Below are 14,782 nucleotides of genomic sequence, written 5' to 3' on the forward strand. Positions count from 1 at the left end.
ACACACACACACACACACACACACACACACACACACACACACACACACACACACAGGCAAGGTACTCTTTGTGTGAATGTAGATGTCATATGTTAATGAACCTATGCATATTCATGTAACCTCAATAAAAGAACAGTGGTACGGGAGAACGGAGGAGAGCAACTGGGGTCAGGCGAGGGAACGGCGCCTGTCCGGTTCTCTCCCGTGCACGAGAAACATGAAGAACTTTGCCTACTTGTGTCTTGCTTTGCAGTGTAATTATATTGTCTTCAACGTTCCAGCGGATGGGTTCAAGCTACAAACCTATCAGACTGCAGAATATTTTGAAGGTTATCTACTATAAAAAGCCAGAACAGGAAAATCTGCTTCATGTGTTTCTGTTTGATCCTCAGTGACTTTGACACAAAGGCCTCTGCTGTGATGATCACACCTCTGATCAAGTCTCACAGTGTCAGCTTTGTTTTTATACATATGGATATGTGCTGATAAATGATCAGAATTATAATATTTCCCACTGTCTGCTGTGTGCCGTGACCTTTGACCTGCTAAAGACAGTCAGCTGTGGATTATTCATTGTTGTGTCTGATACTTAGAACTGTGAGGAAGAACACTACACAGTTAATCAGGGTCCCCTCTCTCTGAATCAGGAAAGGTGGGCAGGCCGCGTGTGGGCCGCCGGCCATACGTTGAGTCTCACTGTTTGAAATGTGAACATTGTTCTGCTGCAGTCAATGGACTAAACCAGAGAAGAAGAAAACAGACTTTACCATGAAGATCCTCAGTGTGGATCAGTATAATATCAGCCTGATGTCTGCAGTTTAGTGTCAGCACAACTTTCACATCATATTCATCTCAGCACAACTAAAACATGCTGACTGACCTCAGAGTTTCAAGTCCACATCCTGGACTCTCCAGGAAACCACACAGATGCTTCACTCCTGAATCCTGCAGGTTGTTGTTGGAGCTCAGGTCCAGCTGTCTCAGATGGGAGGGGTTGGACTTCAGTGCTGCTGCCAGATAATCACAGCAGATCTCTGACAAACCACAGTTCCTCAATCTGTATAAAGAATGAAAGATGTAAGTTTATTAGACAAAGTGTGAGCTTGAAATCATTCAGTGTTTCATCATCTGTTCAGAGCTGAAGAAGGTTCAGAATGTAGAAGTTTAGAAAATGGAAACTCCAAACAGCTGAAGCCAACAGGAAGCAGCTTCAAACAAACACAACAAGAGAAAAAACTCTGAATGTTTCACATTAAAGTCGTACATTTCTCATAAAAAACAGGACAAAGACTTGAAAAAGTCGTGTTTTTCCTTCCAGGAACCACAAGGCTTCACTTTTAAAGGTGAAGTGTGAAAGAAATGGACATATTTGAAGTCCAACACCTTTTTCCAGTCACATTATTCAAGCAGACAAACTACAAGCTCATTTTCATTCCAACAAGTCATCTTCTGACCTGGACTAACAACACTGGTCTCTATGTGCAGCTGGCTGTGAGACCAGTGCTCAGGGAGCGTCTACAAAGTGCAACACTGAAAGAACATCACACACTCATTTGCTTCCATCATCCAACCTGAAGAGGAAACAGAGACGGCTCCCCTTCAAAGTAAAAGCTGCTCCTTTTGGATACAGTATCAAAGAACGTCTACAGTATAACATAGAAAAGACAGAACAAAGTTTTGGTTGTTTTTAAATTGTGCAGAAATGAAACTACACTAAGCTCAATTATGTGACAGACATTTCATCCCATGTGAGTTTGGCCTCATCCTGGGCCGGCTTATCCAGCACACACTGTGACCACAGGCCCAGGGGCCACGCACAGCTGGGCTCCATCCAAGAGACAGGAAACAAACCAACACAATAATAAAAAGCACCATGTCATCTTCTTACATCTTCAAGACAAACATAGTAAAAACATGAGCATATTTGTTTCCTGATAAAATGATGTGACAGGTAGAACAGAGTAAAGTGGTGGTGTTACAGCCTTTCTCCCCTCTGCTGCCGAGGCTGTTAGTCTCTCCCAAACTCAGCTACAGGACTTCCAAATGAATGACAGCAGCAGAAGTGGCTTTACAAATGAAAGAGGAAGAGGAGAAAAAGAGGAGAGGGAGGCCACCCTGACCATCACTCCAGCTGAAAACATCACACTTCCATTAAAGTTGGTGAGAAAATGTTGAGCAGGATGAGCTGCTGGCTAATCTGGAGGCTGTAGCAGCAGCTCACATTCACAGTGGATTTCCACTCATGAAAAAGCTCTGGCTGCTTCATTTCTCATCTCATATCAGAGACTTTAATGCTTCACTGAAGCTGTACTGTGATGCTTCCATATCCCAGTGAGGCCTCCATAATGATTTCAGCTGTTCTGTACACACACTGTGTGCCCTGTATGGCTCAAAGTCTCTGCAGCCTGTTTTTATCTGCTATCATCAGATCTTCATCATCCTCATTCACATCCCTCACACACTCTACAGCCTCATCAGCACTGACTTCATCTTCACTGACTGATGGAGCACAACATGAACCTGTGGAGGCTGAAACACTGTCCTGTCAAACATCTCCCCGTCACCACTCCACTTCTGTCAGCCTTTAAATGAACCCTGCTCAAGTCTGTCACTTCTGTTTGGAGCCAAAAGGAAAAACTGTTGTTCAGTCGTTTGGAAAGACAACATTTCTGAAAGCACTCAAACTTCTTCACATTTGTCTTCAGACACATCCTGAACATTTAGGAACTAAAGAAAGTTTCAAACATCCATCAAAGACCTGAAATATAGAAAAACAACAACAGCCGCAGTCAGTGAACTCACCTCAGAGTCTCCAGTCCACAGTTTGGACTCTCCACTCCAGCACACAGAAGTTTCATCCCGGAATCCTGGAGGTTGTAGTTTCCACTCATGTCCAGCTCTGTCAGATGGGAGGGGTTGGACTTCAGAGCTGAGGCCACAACTTCACAGTGAGACTCTGAGAGTCCACACTGAGTCAGTCTGTGATGATAGAAAATATAAAATGTGTTATTATAAAAGCAGAAAATCTGCATTATAAACACAGACTGAATGTATATGAAGACAAAACAGAGTGAGGTCATAATCTGATGAATCTGCTCTTCACATCTGTGCTTCAGCTCCTCTTATTGTGTTAGACATGACACAACGATTGAATCTCTCTCAGACCTGCAGACTTTTAATGAGAATCTTTGTTTGGCTTTAATCTGCAGATGAAGGAGGAAGATGGTGTCACATTTAGGCTTCCATAATGTCCACAGTCTGTCACTGAGATCTGATCCAGAGTCAGAGTGAAGACACACATTTGGACTGTTTCCTGTTTTGACTCCAGAACATTTTGAATGAGTTCAGCTCAGTGAAGAGTTCCAGCTGGAAAGATGATCTCTGTTTGCTACCTGCTGTCAGGTACGACTGTTCACGTCCACACGCAGGAAAAACCTGCTGACTGTTACCAAACGGAGCAGAAATCTCATCACTGGACAATAATGATGAATGAACTCAGAGCTGCTGATATCAGATCTGATTTCAGGGGAACTAAACACAGAAATGATTGGCTCATTTGAGCTTTCTGAGCCATTATCTGCTGGTGTGTCGCTAGTTGGCAGAAAATGATTTGTATTCCTGTTCAGGGCTTCAGTGTTTATGAGTCCAGATCCAGGTGACAGCAAGTCAAAATGATGTTACCTGTCTGTGTCCAGCAGCAGCCTGTATTCACTTTGAATATTGTTATAACCTGACATGGATCAGTTTGTCTTTGATTGGTTTGTAAATGTCACTGTTTCCATTGGACCTGAGTGACGTACAAAGACAGAGAGGGAGAGAAAGGAGAGAGAGGATGGAGACAGCACAGAGAGTGCAAACACAAACAGGTGAGAGTGGACAGGTGACCAAGGTCAGCAACCAATCAGAGAGCTTCTGTTTGACCCACAGTCACTGATGATGACTGCACATCACCAAGCAGTGTGTTACTCTGATATCAAATATGGATCCTGCTCTTATAATAATGATGATCAGATGATATTATTGTGTTATTTTGTAGCTGAATACGATGTTTGTGTGATTATCAGTGAAAGAAGCAGTGAGGAGGATGGAGAGAGAGAGAGGACAGAGGGTGAAGTTAGAAACACTAAAAGGATTTTTCATGGATTTCATGGATGATTTGAGTGATTTCCAGCAGGACACTTAAACATGTCAGTGGACGTCCTAAAGAACATATTCACTGATATGAAACGTGTCATTGAACAGGATTAATATCAGTGGAAACATGGTGGAAACAGCTGTGACTGCATGGATGTGACACACTTCAAATCTGTTCTCCACTCTTGGATTTGGGATCCATGGAGCTGCTGCTGAGTCTGTACAATAAAGGAATGGTGTGGAAGGTTGCAGCGTACGGACACAAACACTTTGTGGTTACAACCTAAATCTCCCACAGTCTATAAAGCACTGATGACATCATGACGTCTGGCAAGCGCTGCCAGGAAGTTAGCTCGGGGATGTAAACAGCAGTCAAAAACACAGCAGTGACTTCCACCAGCAGAAAATAGGCACGACATTTCAGCAGCAACAACTAAACACTGAACTGAAGCTCTTTGATTAATGAGGACATGAAGTCAGACATCAGGAGCAGCAGCAGGAATGAGAGTGAATCCATGAGCTGCTATGACAACAGCGTTAGCTCACATATTTGACACATGTTCAGTCCAGATGTCAGCAGTGTCTTCTCACTCAGTTTGTCCCACTGTTGGCAGTAAGGGAGCACAGCTGGTTCACCTCTGAGCCCTCACTCTGAACCACTCATCAGTACATCACACTTTAATCACACTAAACCAGAGTCTTCCTCAGCACCTTCATCCTCACTCACCATGTTTATGCCACTAAACTCTGTGTCTGTAGTTCTGTCTGTAGTCATAGGAGAAGCTCAGACGGCGACTGCTCTGGATATTTGTCACTGTGTTTAACATTAGACTTCATTTCACTACAAAGATAAAATACAAAAATAGATTCTTATTTCTGTCTTCTCTCTAACAGCAGCGTCTGAATGACCCACAGCAGCAGCAGCAGCAGCAGGTTTAAGAAACTCAAACTAATGAGAGTCATTTAGTACTGCGTATATCTAAAGAACTAAACTACTAATCTACACTAATTAATGATGTTAATGATCACATCTGGACTCACCCAGCCTTCCTGCAGTTCCTCACAGCTGGAATCAGTCTCCGTCGTCCCCGCTCTGATGTTTTGTACTTCTGCAGGTCCAACTCACCCAGAACCTCCTCTGACATCTGCAGCATGAAGGCCAGAGCTGAGCACTGGATGTCAGAGAGTTCCTTCTCTGATCTGTTCTCTGACTTCAGGAACTCTTGGATCTCCTGATGTACTGAGAGGTCGTTCATCTCCATCAGACAGTGGAAGATGTTGATGCTTCTGTCAGGAGAGATTTCATCACTGTTCATCTCCTTCAGGTTGTTGATGACTCTCTGGATGGTTTCTGGACTGATCTCTGTCTGACCCAGCAGACCTACTAAGAGTCTCTGGTTGGACTCCAGACAGAGGCCATGAAGGAAGCGAACAAACAGGTCCAGGTGGCCATTTTCACTCTCGAGGGATTTATACATGGCTCTGTTCAGGAAATCATCCAGAGATGATTTCCAATAAGTTTGTCCCAGAAGGTTCCTCAGCACCTTTGTCTTCCTGTTGGTGAAACAGTGGAACATGTAGACAGCAGCCAGAAACTCCTGAATGCTCAGATGAACAAAGCAGTAGACTGGTTTCTGGAAGATCACACACTCTCTTTTGAAGATCTCTGTACAAACTCCTGAGTACACCGAGGCCTCTGTCACATCCAGACCACACTGCTCCAGGTCTTCTTGGTAGAACATGATGTTTCCTTTCTCAAGATGTTCAAACGCCAGCCTCCCCAGCTTCAGAAGAACATCCCTGTCAGCCTCCGTCAGCTCCTGTGGACTCGTCTCACGTCCCTCATGGTACTTGTTCTTCTTCCTCTTTGTCTGAACCAGCAGGAAGTGTGAGTACATGTCAGTCAGGGTCTTGGGCAGCTCTCCTCTCTGCTCTGTAGTCAACATGTGCTCCAGAACTGTAGCAGTGATCCAGCAGAAGACTGGGATACTACACATGATGTGGAGGCTCCTGGATGTCTTCATGTGGGAGATGATTCTGCTGGACAGCTCTTCATCACTGAATCTCCTCCTGAAGTACTCCTCCTTCTGGGCGTCAGTGAAGCCTCGTACTTCTGTTAGCCTGTCAACACATGTAGGAGGGATCTGATTGGCTGCTGCGGGTCGGGAAGTTATCCAGACGAGAGCCGAGGGAAGCAGATTCCCCTGGATGAGGTTTGTCAGCAGCTGGCTGACTGATGACTTCTGTGTGACATCAGACAGCAGCTTCCTGTTGGTGAAATCCAATGAAAGTCTGCTTTCATCCAGGCCGTCAAAGATGAACAAAAGCTGAGAGACAGCCAGCTTCTCTGCTGTGACCTTCTGTAATGTTGGATGGAAAACATGGAGCAGCTCCAGAAGACTGTACTGCTCATCTCTGATCAGGTTCAGCTCCCTGAATGAAAGCAGAACCACCACACTGACATGTTGGTTCTCCAAGCCCTCTGCCCAGTCCAGAGTGAACTTCTGCACTGAGAAGGTTTTTCCAACACCAGCCACGCCGTTGGTCAGAACCACTCTGATGGGTCTCTGTTGGTCAGGTAAGGCTTTAAAGATGTCCTGGCACCTGATTGGAGCGTCATGGAGGGCGTCCATCTTGGAAGCTGTCTCCAGCTGCCTCACCTCATGTTGGGTATGAACCTCTTCACTCTGTCCCTCTGTGATGTAGAGCTCAGTGTAGATCCTGTTGAGGAGGGTTCTACTTCCTGTTTCATCACTTCCTTCAGTCACACGTTCACATCTCCTCCTCAGACTGATTTTATGTTCATCTAAAACCTCCTGCAGACCAACATCTGCTGAAAGAAAGAAAAACAATGAGACTAAAGAGAAAGAAAACTCTTCAATGTCTGAACAACAGAAGAAGTCCAGTTTTCAGAAATGAGTCCATCAGCAGACAGATGTTCAGTCTTACTTTGTACACAGCTGCTCTGACTGGCTGTCTGCAGTCCAGCTCTGCTTCTGGATCTTTCTCCACACTGTGCAGAAGCTCTGATGGTGACACAGAAAAGTCAAAGTGGAGATACTTCTGTCCACCTTTGATTAGACTGATTTTAAAAAGGAAAAAAAGTTTTCAGTCATGTTCAGTCAGTCAAACACAGTCATGTTTCCAGTTCACTGACTTACATTTATTCCATGGACACTCACTCTAACCTGAACCACAGCTACAACCCAACATTGTTGAGGCCTCATCCCCTCCTTTCCTGACTGTAGAGGTTAAATATGCAACAACCAACAAATAAAAGAATTTGGTTCATTTCAAAGAAATTCAAGTAAAGTAACCGTAGTAAAGGAGACAACATTGATGGTGGGATTATTTGAAAGATTTGCTTTAGTCACGTCACAGAAACATATAACAGAAACTCTTTCAGTGTTATTCATTAATAAATTAACAGATAAACTGTGAAGAAGAAAAAAACTGAGATTTAAAGGAGAGAGTGAGCTCTGGGATAAACTGCTCGCTTCACGTCCTTCTCAGCTCACAGACACTCATCCTCATATTTTCCTTTAACATTTGATGGTATAATTCATCTGAGTTTACACTTTATCTGCATAAATACAGAAAAACAGACCCAAACACTAGAAACCATCAGTTTCACCATGTAGAATATATTGTTGTTTCCTTGCTTTTAATTCAGAGAAAAACTCTGATTTGGATTTTCTCTGTTCTCTTTGCCACAGCCCATCCCAGCAGCAGCTGAAGCAGCTGACTGTCACAACACTGAATAACACTTTAGGAGGAATTTCAGAGGTCAGTAAAGCTCCAGTTTCAACATCAGTTAATTAATCATAGTTAATCATAAATGTGAACCTGGCTGGCACACATGTTAATGTTAGCCATGTAAATATTAGCAGTTAGCTGAGGCCACAAGAAGAAGAGGCCCTAGAAGAACAATGGATGATAAGATTAGATTTTCAAGACTAGGCAGAGACGTGTTTTCCTTTACTGTCTCTTACAGAGGAGGGAGCAGATACCAGACGAGGTCACGGAGGTACGGGGAGGATTCGCAGCAGACAGCAAGACTGCCACGTCCATGCGAGAGAGCGATGGCTACGATAATCTCTGTTTTTGTCTCCCTATATAATGTTGTACAGCCCATTTGAGGGTTAACACAAACATTAGTCCTTCTACTTAAGTATGTTTGACACTTTGTTTACGCCTAAATTAACTTTATGTCACGGTCTGGCTAGGGCAGATCGTATGTTGCAGGGAAGGACTCAAGCGCAGACCGAAATGAGATATGAATAACAAAACAAGCCGTTTATTAAGGCAAGAAACGAGGGTACAAATATAATAGGGAATCGATGAAAACTAAACAATGATCTAAACTGGGTGAACTAAAACGAAACATACAAAACTCTAAACATAACGAACTGACAGGGATACCTGGAGCGGAGACATAGGAACAACGGAGCAATACAACGGGTGAATACAACGGACGACCTGACAAAGAAAGACTGAGAGCACACAGACTAAATGGACACAGGAGGACAATGAGGGAAGTGGCAACACATGGGCCCAGCTGACACATGAACATAATTACGTCACAGGGGGAGAGTAACTGAACATGATGAACACAGACACACCAGACCTCTTCACAATAAAACAGGAAACACAGTGAGATATAGACATGACAACCTGAACTGAACAACATAAGCCACATACATGAAATACATGAAAAGCAGGGGAGACTTAACATAGTGGAAACACGAGGGGAAAATAACTAGAAACATCTAGGCATGATAGACTAAACATAGTGGGAACACGAGGGGTAAAAATGAACTGGAAACAACTAGGCATGATAACGATGAACTTAGGAAACCTGAAGGCTACACAAACTAAACACAAAACGTTGGGTCAGCAGACCCAGGATCATGACACTTTACTGTTAAAGAGTTTTCATGTTTCTGTAATCCACCAGTGTGCTCATGCTTTTTTAAGTGAAAAGAGATTTTTAATGGTCAAATATAATTATGTTTGTTATTTGTGGATTTTAAATGTCCTTGACAGAGACAGATGATAATCATTATCCTGCACTGTGGTTTCAGGTTTGGTCGAGCTAGCACAAAGAATGGCTATGTTGAACTTCCTCCTGGGATCCACACTAAGAAGTGAGTCCAACATTAGCAGGGTCTCTTTCCTTTATCTGGATTCACTTTAGCATTCACAGTCACGTGAAGCTTGTTATTAACTCGATAAGTCAACCCAGGGTTTCAGCTGAGCGCTCACATGAAACACATGGTGTTGGCAGCATCTGATCAATCATATTCATGGAGACGTGTATCAGCAACAGAGCAGCTGAGTTTGCAGAAGGAAGTCAAACTAAACCACAGGAACAATATGAGGAGATTACACACATAATAAAATACTAGCAGTAACACAGCTGCTGCAGACAAATCAGTCGTGTGATCGTGTGTGAGAGGAGAAGGACTGTAAAGGAGTTTGGTGTTAAAAGCTCTATATGAATGTGGGAGACTTTGAAGGGCTTTAAAAAGGCCAATATACAATAAAAGGCAGCAAAACTGCTGAGTGTGAAAGTCACCAGACTTATCAGAGCTCTGTGATTAAGACCTGTAAGAACACCTGTTTGTACTTGTTGGCATTATATCAAACACACACGTATATTAAGCCTTTGTTTGAACTCTGGTTGAATTTGTTACTTTCAGACTGTGAAACATCACAGAGGCTGCAGCTGCAGATCTTTTATTCACCTGGAAAATTACTTTAAATGTTAGATGGAAAATGTATTGCTCAGTTTAACCAAAGTAAGAACAAGAATCCATAAACCTTCATAAAGACAAACATCTCCCAGAACATTGAGCTGCTGAAGTGTCACTGAAGGGAAAAACTATTTGTCCTCCTCCATCCAGCAACACCTGAAACACCTGAGTGGAAGCTCCTCCCTACACTGTGTTTGAAGCAAAGCACAAAGGAGACACCTGCTGGAGCAGCTGGAGTCCTACAGACACTCAGCCTCTTCACTACACAAACACCTCCTACAACATCCACTCTTTCCACTCTGACTGCTGTGTTTGTGGAAACACTCCAACACACACCGCTTCACATACCAACATAGAAATGTGTGAAAAAGAGCTGAGCTGATATTAAACATGAGGATTTATTCAAAAATACAGAGTCAGGAACAACATCTAGGCACACATTACCTCTCAGCAGCAGAAGAACATCCTTTAAAGTCAGCACCAACATCCTTCGACTTGTTGCTCTTTAAGGAAACACAGCTGGGTTCAGGTCCAGGAGATTCTGGCCTCTTATTGATCCTAAAAGAAAAAGAATAAATGTAACAGCTTCATGAGACAGGAAGGAAAAACTGGAAATAATAAATTAAAGACATGATGAACAATCTCATAAAAATAATGTACTTACTCTTTGTCACATAACAGTCTTTTCTTAAAGTTTACACTGATATCCTTCGAGTCGTTGCTCTTTAAGGAAACACAGCTGGGTTCAGGTCCAGGCTCTGGATTAGTTTCAGGGTTATGTCCAGCTGAGCCTGGTACGCCCCACAGCTCTGGGCTTTAAAACAACACACACAGAGGTATGAGTGTGAATAATGATGGAGCAGTGATGTGAGTGCTGAGCTGTGACATGGAGAAGAGTCATGGACAGTTAGAGATGGTCATCTCACCTCTGAGCTTTGGTCTGGCTCTCATGTTCCCCACACAGAGTGCTTTTAGAGGGAGGGACTCCCTCCTCTCTGTCCTCACACTGATCCATGCTGCTCAATTCACATCAGCTCACACACACTTTCTACCTTCACCTGCAGAGGAAACACAAATCATTCATGTGCACATAAACCAAAATCCTCCTTTCCATCATGTGTGCTGTCCAAATATCAGCTGAATGCAGTCAGACAGCAGTGTGAGGCACAGGAAGCTGCCATCAGCTGCTCTACTTCTACTATCAGTCCACTACATGGAGCCATGAAGCACACATGATGCATTCACTGACACACACTGATTCACTGTGACTGGAAGTTTAAGTACATTAAGCCTCCACTCATCTACATTGTGCCTACAACCCACTGCCCCCCATCTCCCACCCCCATCAACCTCCTGGGGCCAGGAATGATTGGAACTGAATTGGAAACGGGCGTAATCAAACATAAATCTGCTATTCTTATCCAACCCGTCTGCCTGGACACAGTTTGCTGACCGATCATGGAGCCTATGATTCGCTTGGACAACAACTTCATGAATGTGGAAATGAAACTGAGTGTCAGCTGAGTGTCGAGCAGAAGAGGAGTCAGAGAAAAGTGACAGAGCTGCTGACTTTACAAAGAAAACTAAAACCATGTTGAAGAGATTAAACAGATAATACAATCTAACAACAACACAGCTGCTGCAGACAAAACACATGTATGAGTGTGTGACAGGAAAAGCACTGAACAGAAGTTTACTATTAAAAATGCAGCATGTTGTAAAAAGTTTGGTCAGTGAGACTGAAAAATGGCTGCATGAGTTATTATTGTGAACAAACCCCTATAAGAACCCAGATATTACCTGAATAAGATCAAATCCTGATACGTAGTGCAGACCTTGGTAAGAGATACGGTCCAACTGGAATATAAACCTTTGGTGTGTTTAATCCAGTCAGTCTCTGAGTAACTCCACTCCTCTGCTTTCTGTTGGAAGAGAAACGAAAGTTTGTAGCACGATCCTTTTCCTCAGAGGCCTGTGTTGAATTTATATTACATCTAAGATAAAAAATAATTCACAAAGTCTGCTCTGTCCTCCTGTCCTCCCTGCAGTCTCTGTGAGCTCCGCAGAGTGATTATAAAGACCCGGAGCTCAGAGTTTCTCCAACACCGTGGTCAAGTGTGAGCCACGCCTGCCATCCGTTATCTGCCAAACTTGAGCTTCAACGCTAAGTTTTACGGTAGTGCTGCTTCTTATCCCTTTTTGCTGATCACACACATAACAACACACATGATTTTCAGGAAGTTAACAGAAATAAAGCCACAGTGTCATTTGTTTTTCACTCAAGTTGTCTTTTCTTCTTAATTTTTCTGGTAATGCTTCTTCATTCATGATTCATTCAAATCTAAAATATAGTGGGGCAAAAAAATATTTAGTCAGCCACCGATTGTGCAAGTTCCCCCACCTAAAATGATGACAGAGGTCAGTAATTTGCACCAGAGGTACACTTCAACTGTGAGAGACAGAATGTGAAAAAAAATCCATGAATTCACATGGTAGGATTTGTAAAGAATTTATTCGTAAATCAGGGTGGAAAATAAGTATTTTGTCATTCTGATTAAGATTTTCTAGTTCTGAGGTTTTGCTTTCTGTGTTCCCTCTGTACTGTGTTAGTATTGTGTCTCTGTGTTCACTTCCTGTTTTATTTCGACAGTACCATGTCCTATGTTAGTGTGTCTACTTTTGCTTCCCCTTGTCTGGTTATGTCCAATGAATCCTGCTGTGTCTCCTTTTTCTCATTCCCTGATGGCTCTTTTGTGTATATGAGCCCTTTGTTTTCTCCTGCTTGTTGCTGGTTCGTCTGTGTTGTCTCCCCGTGTCTCCGTTTAAGGTTTCAGGTTAGTTTTTTAGTTTTTTCAGTAGAGGTTATCTTAGCTTCTGCACAGGCCATCTCCACTGCACTTCACCGTTTCAATAAAGCTCACTCACTTCACAGCAGTGTCGGCATCTTGGGTCCTTTATTAAATTCAACATGGCTCGCCCCGCTAGCCGTGACATATGATGTGAAAACAATATCCAAAAAACATGAGGGACAAACAGGGAATAGTTTTAAGGTGCAGGGCCAACAAACTGAGTCTAGCCATGAACTCAGAGTTGATTGAATTAGCATTTTGAATTGGCTGATCTGAGTTACTTCAATCAAGTCTATGTTCACTTTGAGTTAAGACTAGGGATGGGTATCGAAACCCGGTTCTTGTTGAGAACCGGTTCCCACTGTTTCAATTCCTTGGAATTGTTTGCCATTTTTGCAAACGATTCCCTTATCGATTCCAGTCGCCCCGAATGACGTCACCACGTTGCGGAGCATCATTTACCCGGCAGGAAACACGGTACCTAAGCGGCTCAAACGCTCAAAAGTTTGATTATACTTTACGAGAACGGATGACAACAGGGTAACTTGCAATACTTGCAAAGTAGATATTTCATTTAAGGGAGGAAACACTGCGAATATGCAAAAGCATTTGCTCACAAAACACGCGATGACCTTAAATGAATGTCGTGTTTTTAATTCCGCTCCGGACTCGTGAATCTCAACCCAGCAGCAGCGGTAACGTTTGCATGTCCTCTCCCGTTAATGCAGCAGATAAATAATCAACTAACAGTGCATATTATGTTAGCGCGATCTGCCTTATCTGCCATTACTGCCATTACTGTGCGTTTAGGTGACCATGATGAGAGAGACAGAGTCTGGCTGGCGCTCGCTGGCAGTTCTCGCTGCAGTCTACCGGTAGCGTCTCCTTTCAGGCCAGGACAGACGAATGTCACCGAGCAGTGACTCAGTTTGTGGTCAAAGGCTTGCACCCATTTGCCACAGCAGATGCCCCCGATTTCACTTTGGTAAGTGAATGTGTTTAATTGTAGGCAGGGACATTACTGGATATTCTTGTGTAATTGCTACAGAATAATTTATGTTACACTTTGTTATTGCTACAGGAGAATATTTATTTTATTATTTTACATTTACATTTTTCAGCCGTAGGCTGGATCTCTTAAGATCTCACTGTTGGGTTTGTAAGGCCATGTTACTCCTAAATTTCTATCTTGTTCAAAGAGAAGATATAAAACAAACTTCTAAGCTAATCAACCTTAGTGTTTTCCTTTTTTAAACATAAGAATCGATAAAGAATCGGATCGTTAAACAGAATCGAAAATGGAATTGGAATCGTTAAAATCGTATCAATACCCATCCCTAGTTAAGATTATACGTGATTAATGAAAAAGAAAAAAGCCGTCATCAGCAACTGATTCTGATTTAGCAGGTTTTCAAATCTAAATGGTACCCATCCCTAGCTGGCTGTAGTTAAACCTTTACTTAAAAAGCATCCCTAGACCCAGAGGTGGGTAATAATGAGTTAAATTTACTCCGTTACATTTACTTGAGTAAGTTTTTGAAAAAAAATGTACTTTTAAAGTACCTTTTGGTACTTTAATGTCACACATGTTAATGTTAGCCATTTAAATATTAGCAGTTAGCTGAGGCCACAAGAAGAAGAGGCCCTAGAAGAACAATGGATGATAAGATTAGATTTTCAAGACTAGGCAGAGACGTGTTTTCCTTTACTGTCTCTTACAGAGGAGGGAGCAGATACCAGACGAGGTCTGGTATATGAATAATACTGGTATATGAATACATACAATGAATACATTGCAAAGTATTCACTGGGCAGCACGTAGTATGTAGATCATTGAAGGAAGAAAGTAATGAATTTGTGCACAAAGCAGATGAAACAGTGTGTGTGACTGTGTCTGACGTCACTGTGTGTGTGAGCCACAGAGAGGTGTGAAAGACAAACATCCAAACTCAGCCTGCAGTTCTGTTCTGTGATTCTATATTTGACTATCCATTGAGTTTGGTGTGCACTTCTGCTTTGTTCAGATGCAGGAGGTAGAGCTGG

The 14,782-nt window shown here is 42.8% G+C and overlaps 1 protein-coding gene across 1 annotated transcript in view; it reads right to left on the reverse strand.

The window, feature by feature from the left end:
- The window catches only part of LOC147336741 (protein NLRC3-like), a 97,777-nt gene extending 85,761 nt beyond the window's left edge, over positions 1-12,016 (reverse strand). The window contains exons 1-9 of the mRNA XM_086285535.1: positions 11,906-12,016; positions 11,691-11,812; positions 10,817-10,948; positions 10,555-10,704; positions 10,335-10,448; positions 7,084-7,160; positions 5,176-6,967; positions 2,803-2,979; positions 881-1,057 (exon numbers count right to left, since the gene is read on the reverse strand). Coding sequence (XP_086141661.1) covers positions 881-1,057; positions 2,803-2,979; positions 5,176-6,967; positions 7,084-7,160; positions 10,335-10,448; positions 10,555-10,704; positions 10,817-10,905 — 2,576 coding nt within the window. The 5' untranslated portion in view covers positions 10,906-10,948; positions 11,691-11,812; positions 11,906-12,016. The remainder of the gene's footprint in view (positions 1-880; positions 1,058-2,802; positions 2,980-5,175; positions 6,968-7,083; positions 7,161-10,334; positions 10,449-10,554; positions 10,705-10,816; positions 10,949-11,690; positions 11,813-11,905) is intronic.
- Between the last annotated feature and the right edge of the window lie 2,766 nt (positions 12,017-14,782).

Source organism: Aulonocara sp. 'chitande type north' Nkhata Bay, linkage group LG3 (genome assembly GCF_057382095.1).
Source record: "Aulonocara sp. 'chitande type north' Nkhata Bay isolate Kocher_YH1m ecotype deep benthic linkage group LG3, A_spYH_male_GT1.1, whole genome shotgun sequence".
NCBI classification, from domain to species: Eukaryota; Metazoa; Chordata; class Actinopteri; order Cichliformes; family Cichlidae; genus Aulonocara; species Aulonocara sp. 'chitande type north' Nkhata Bay.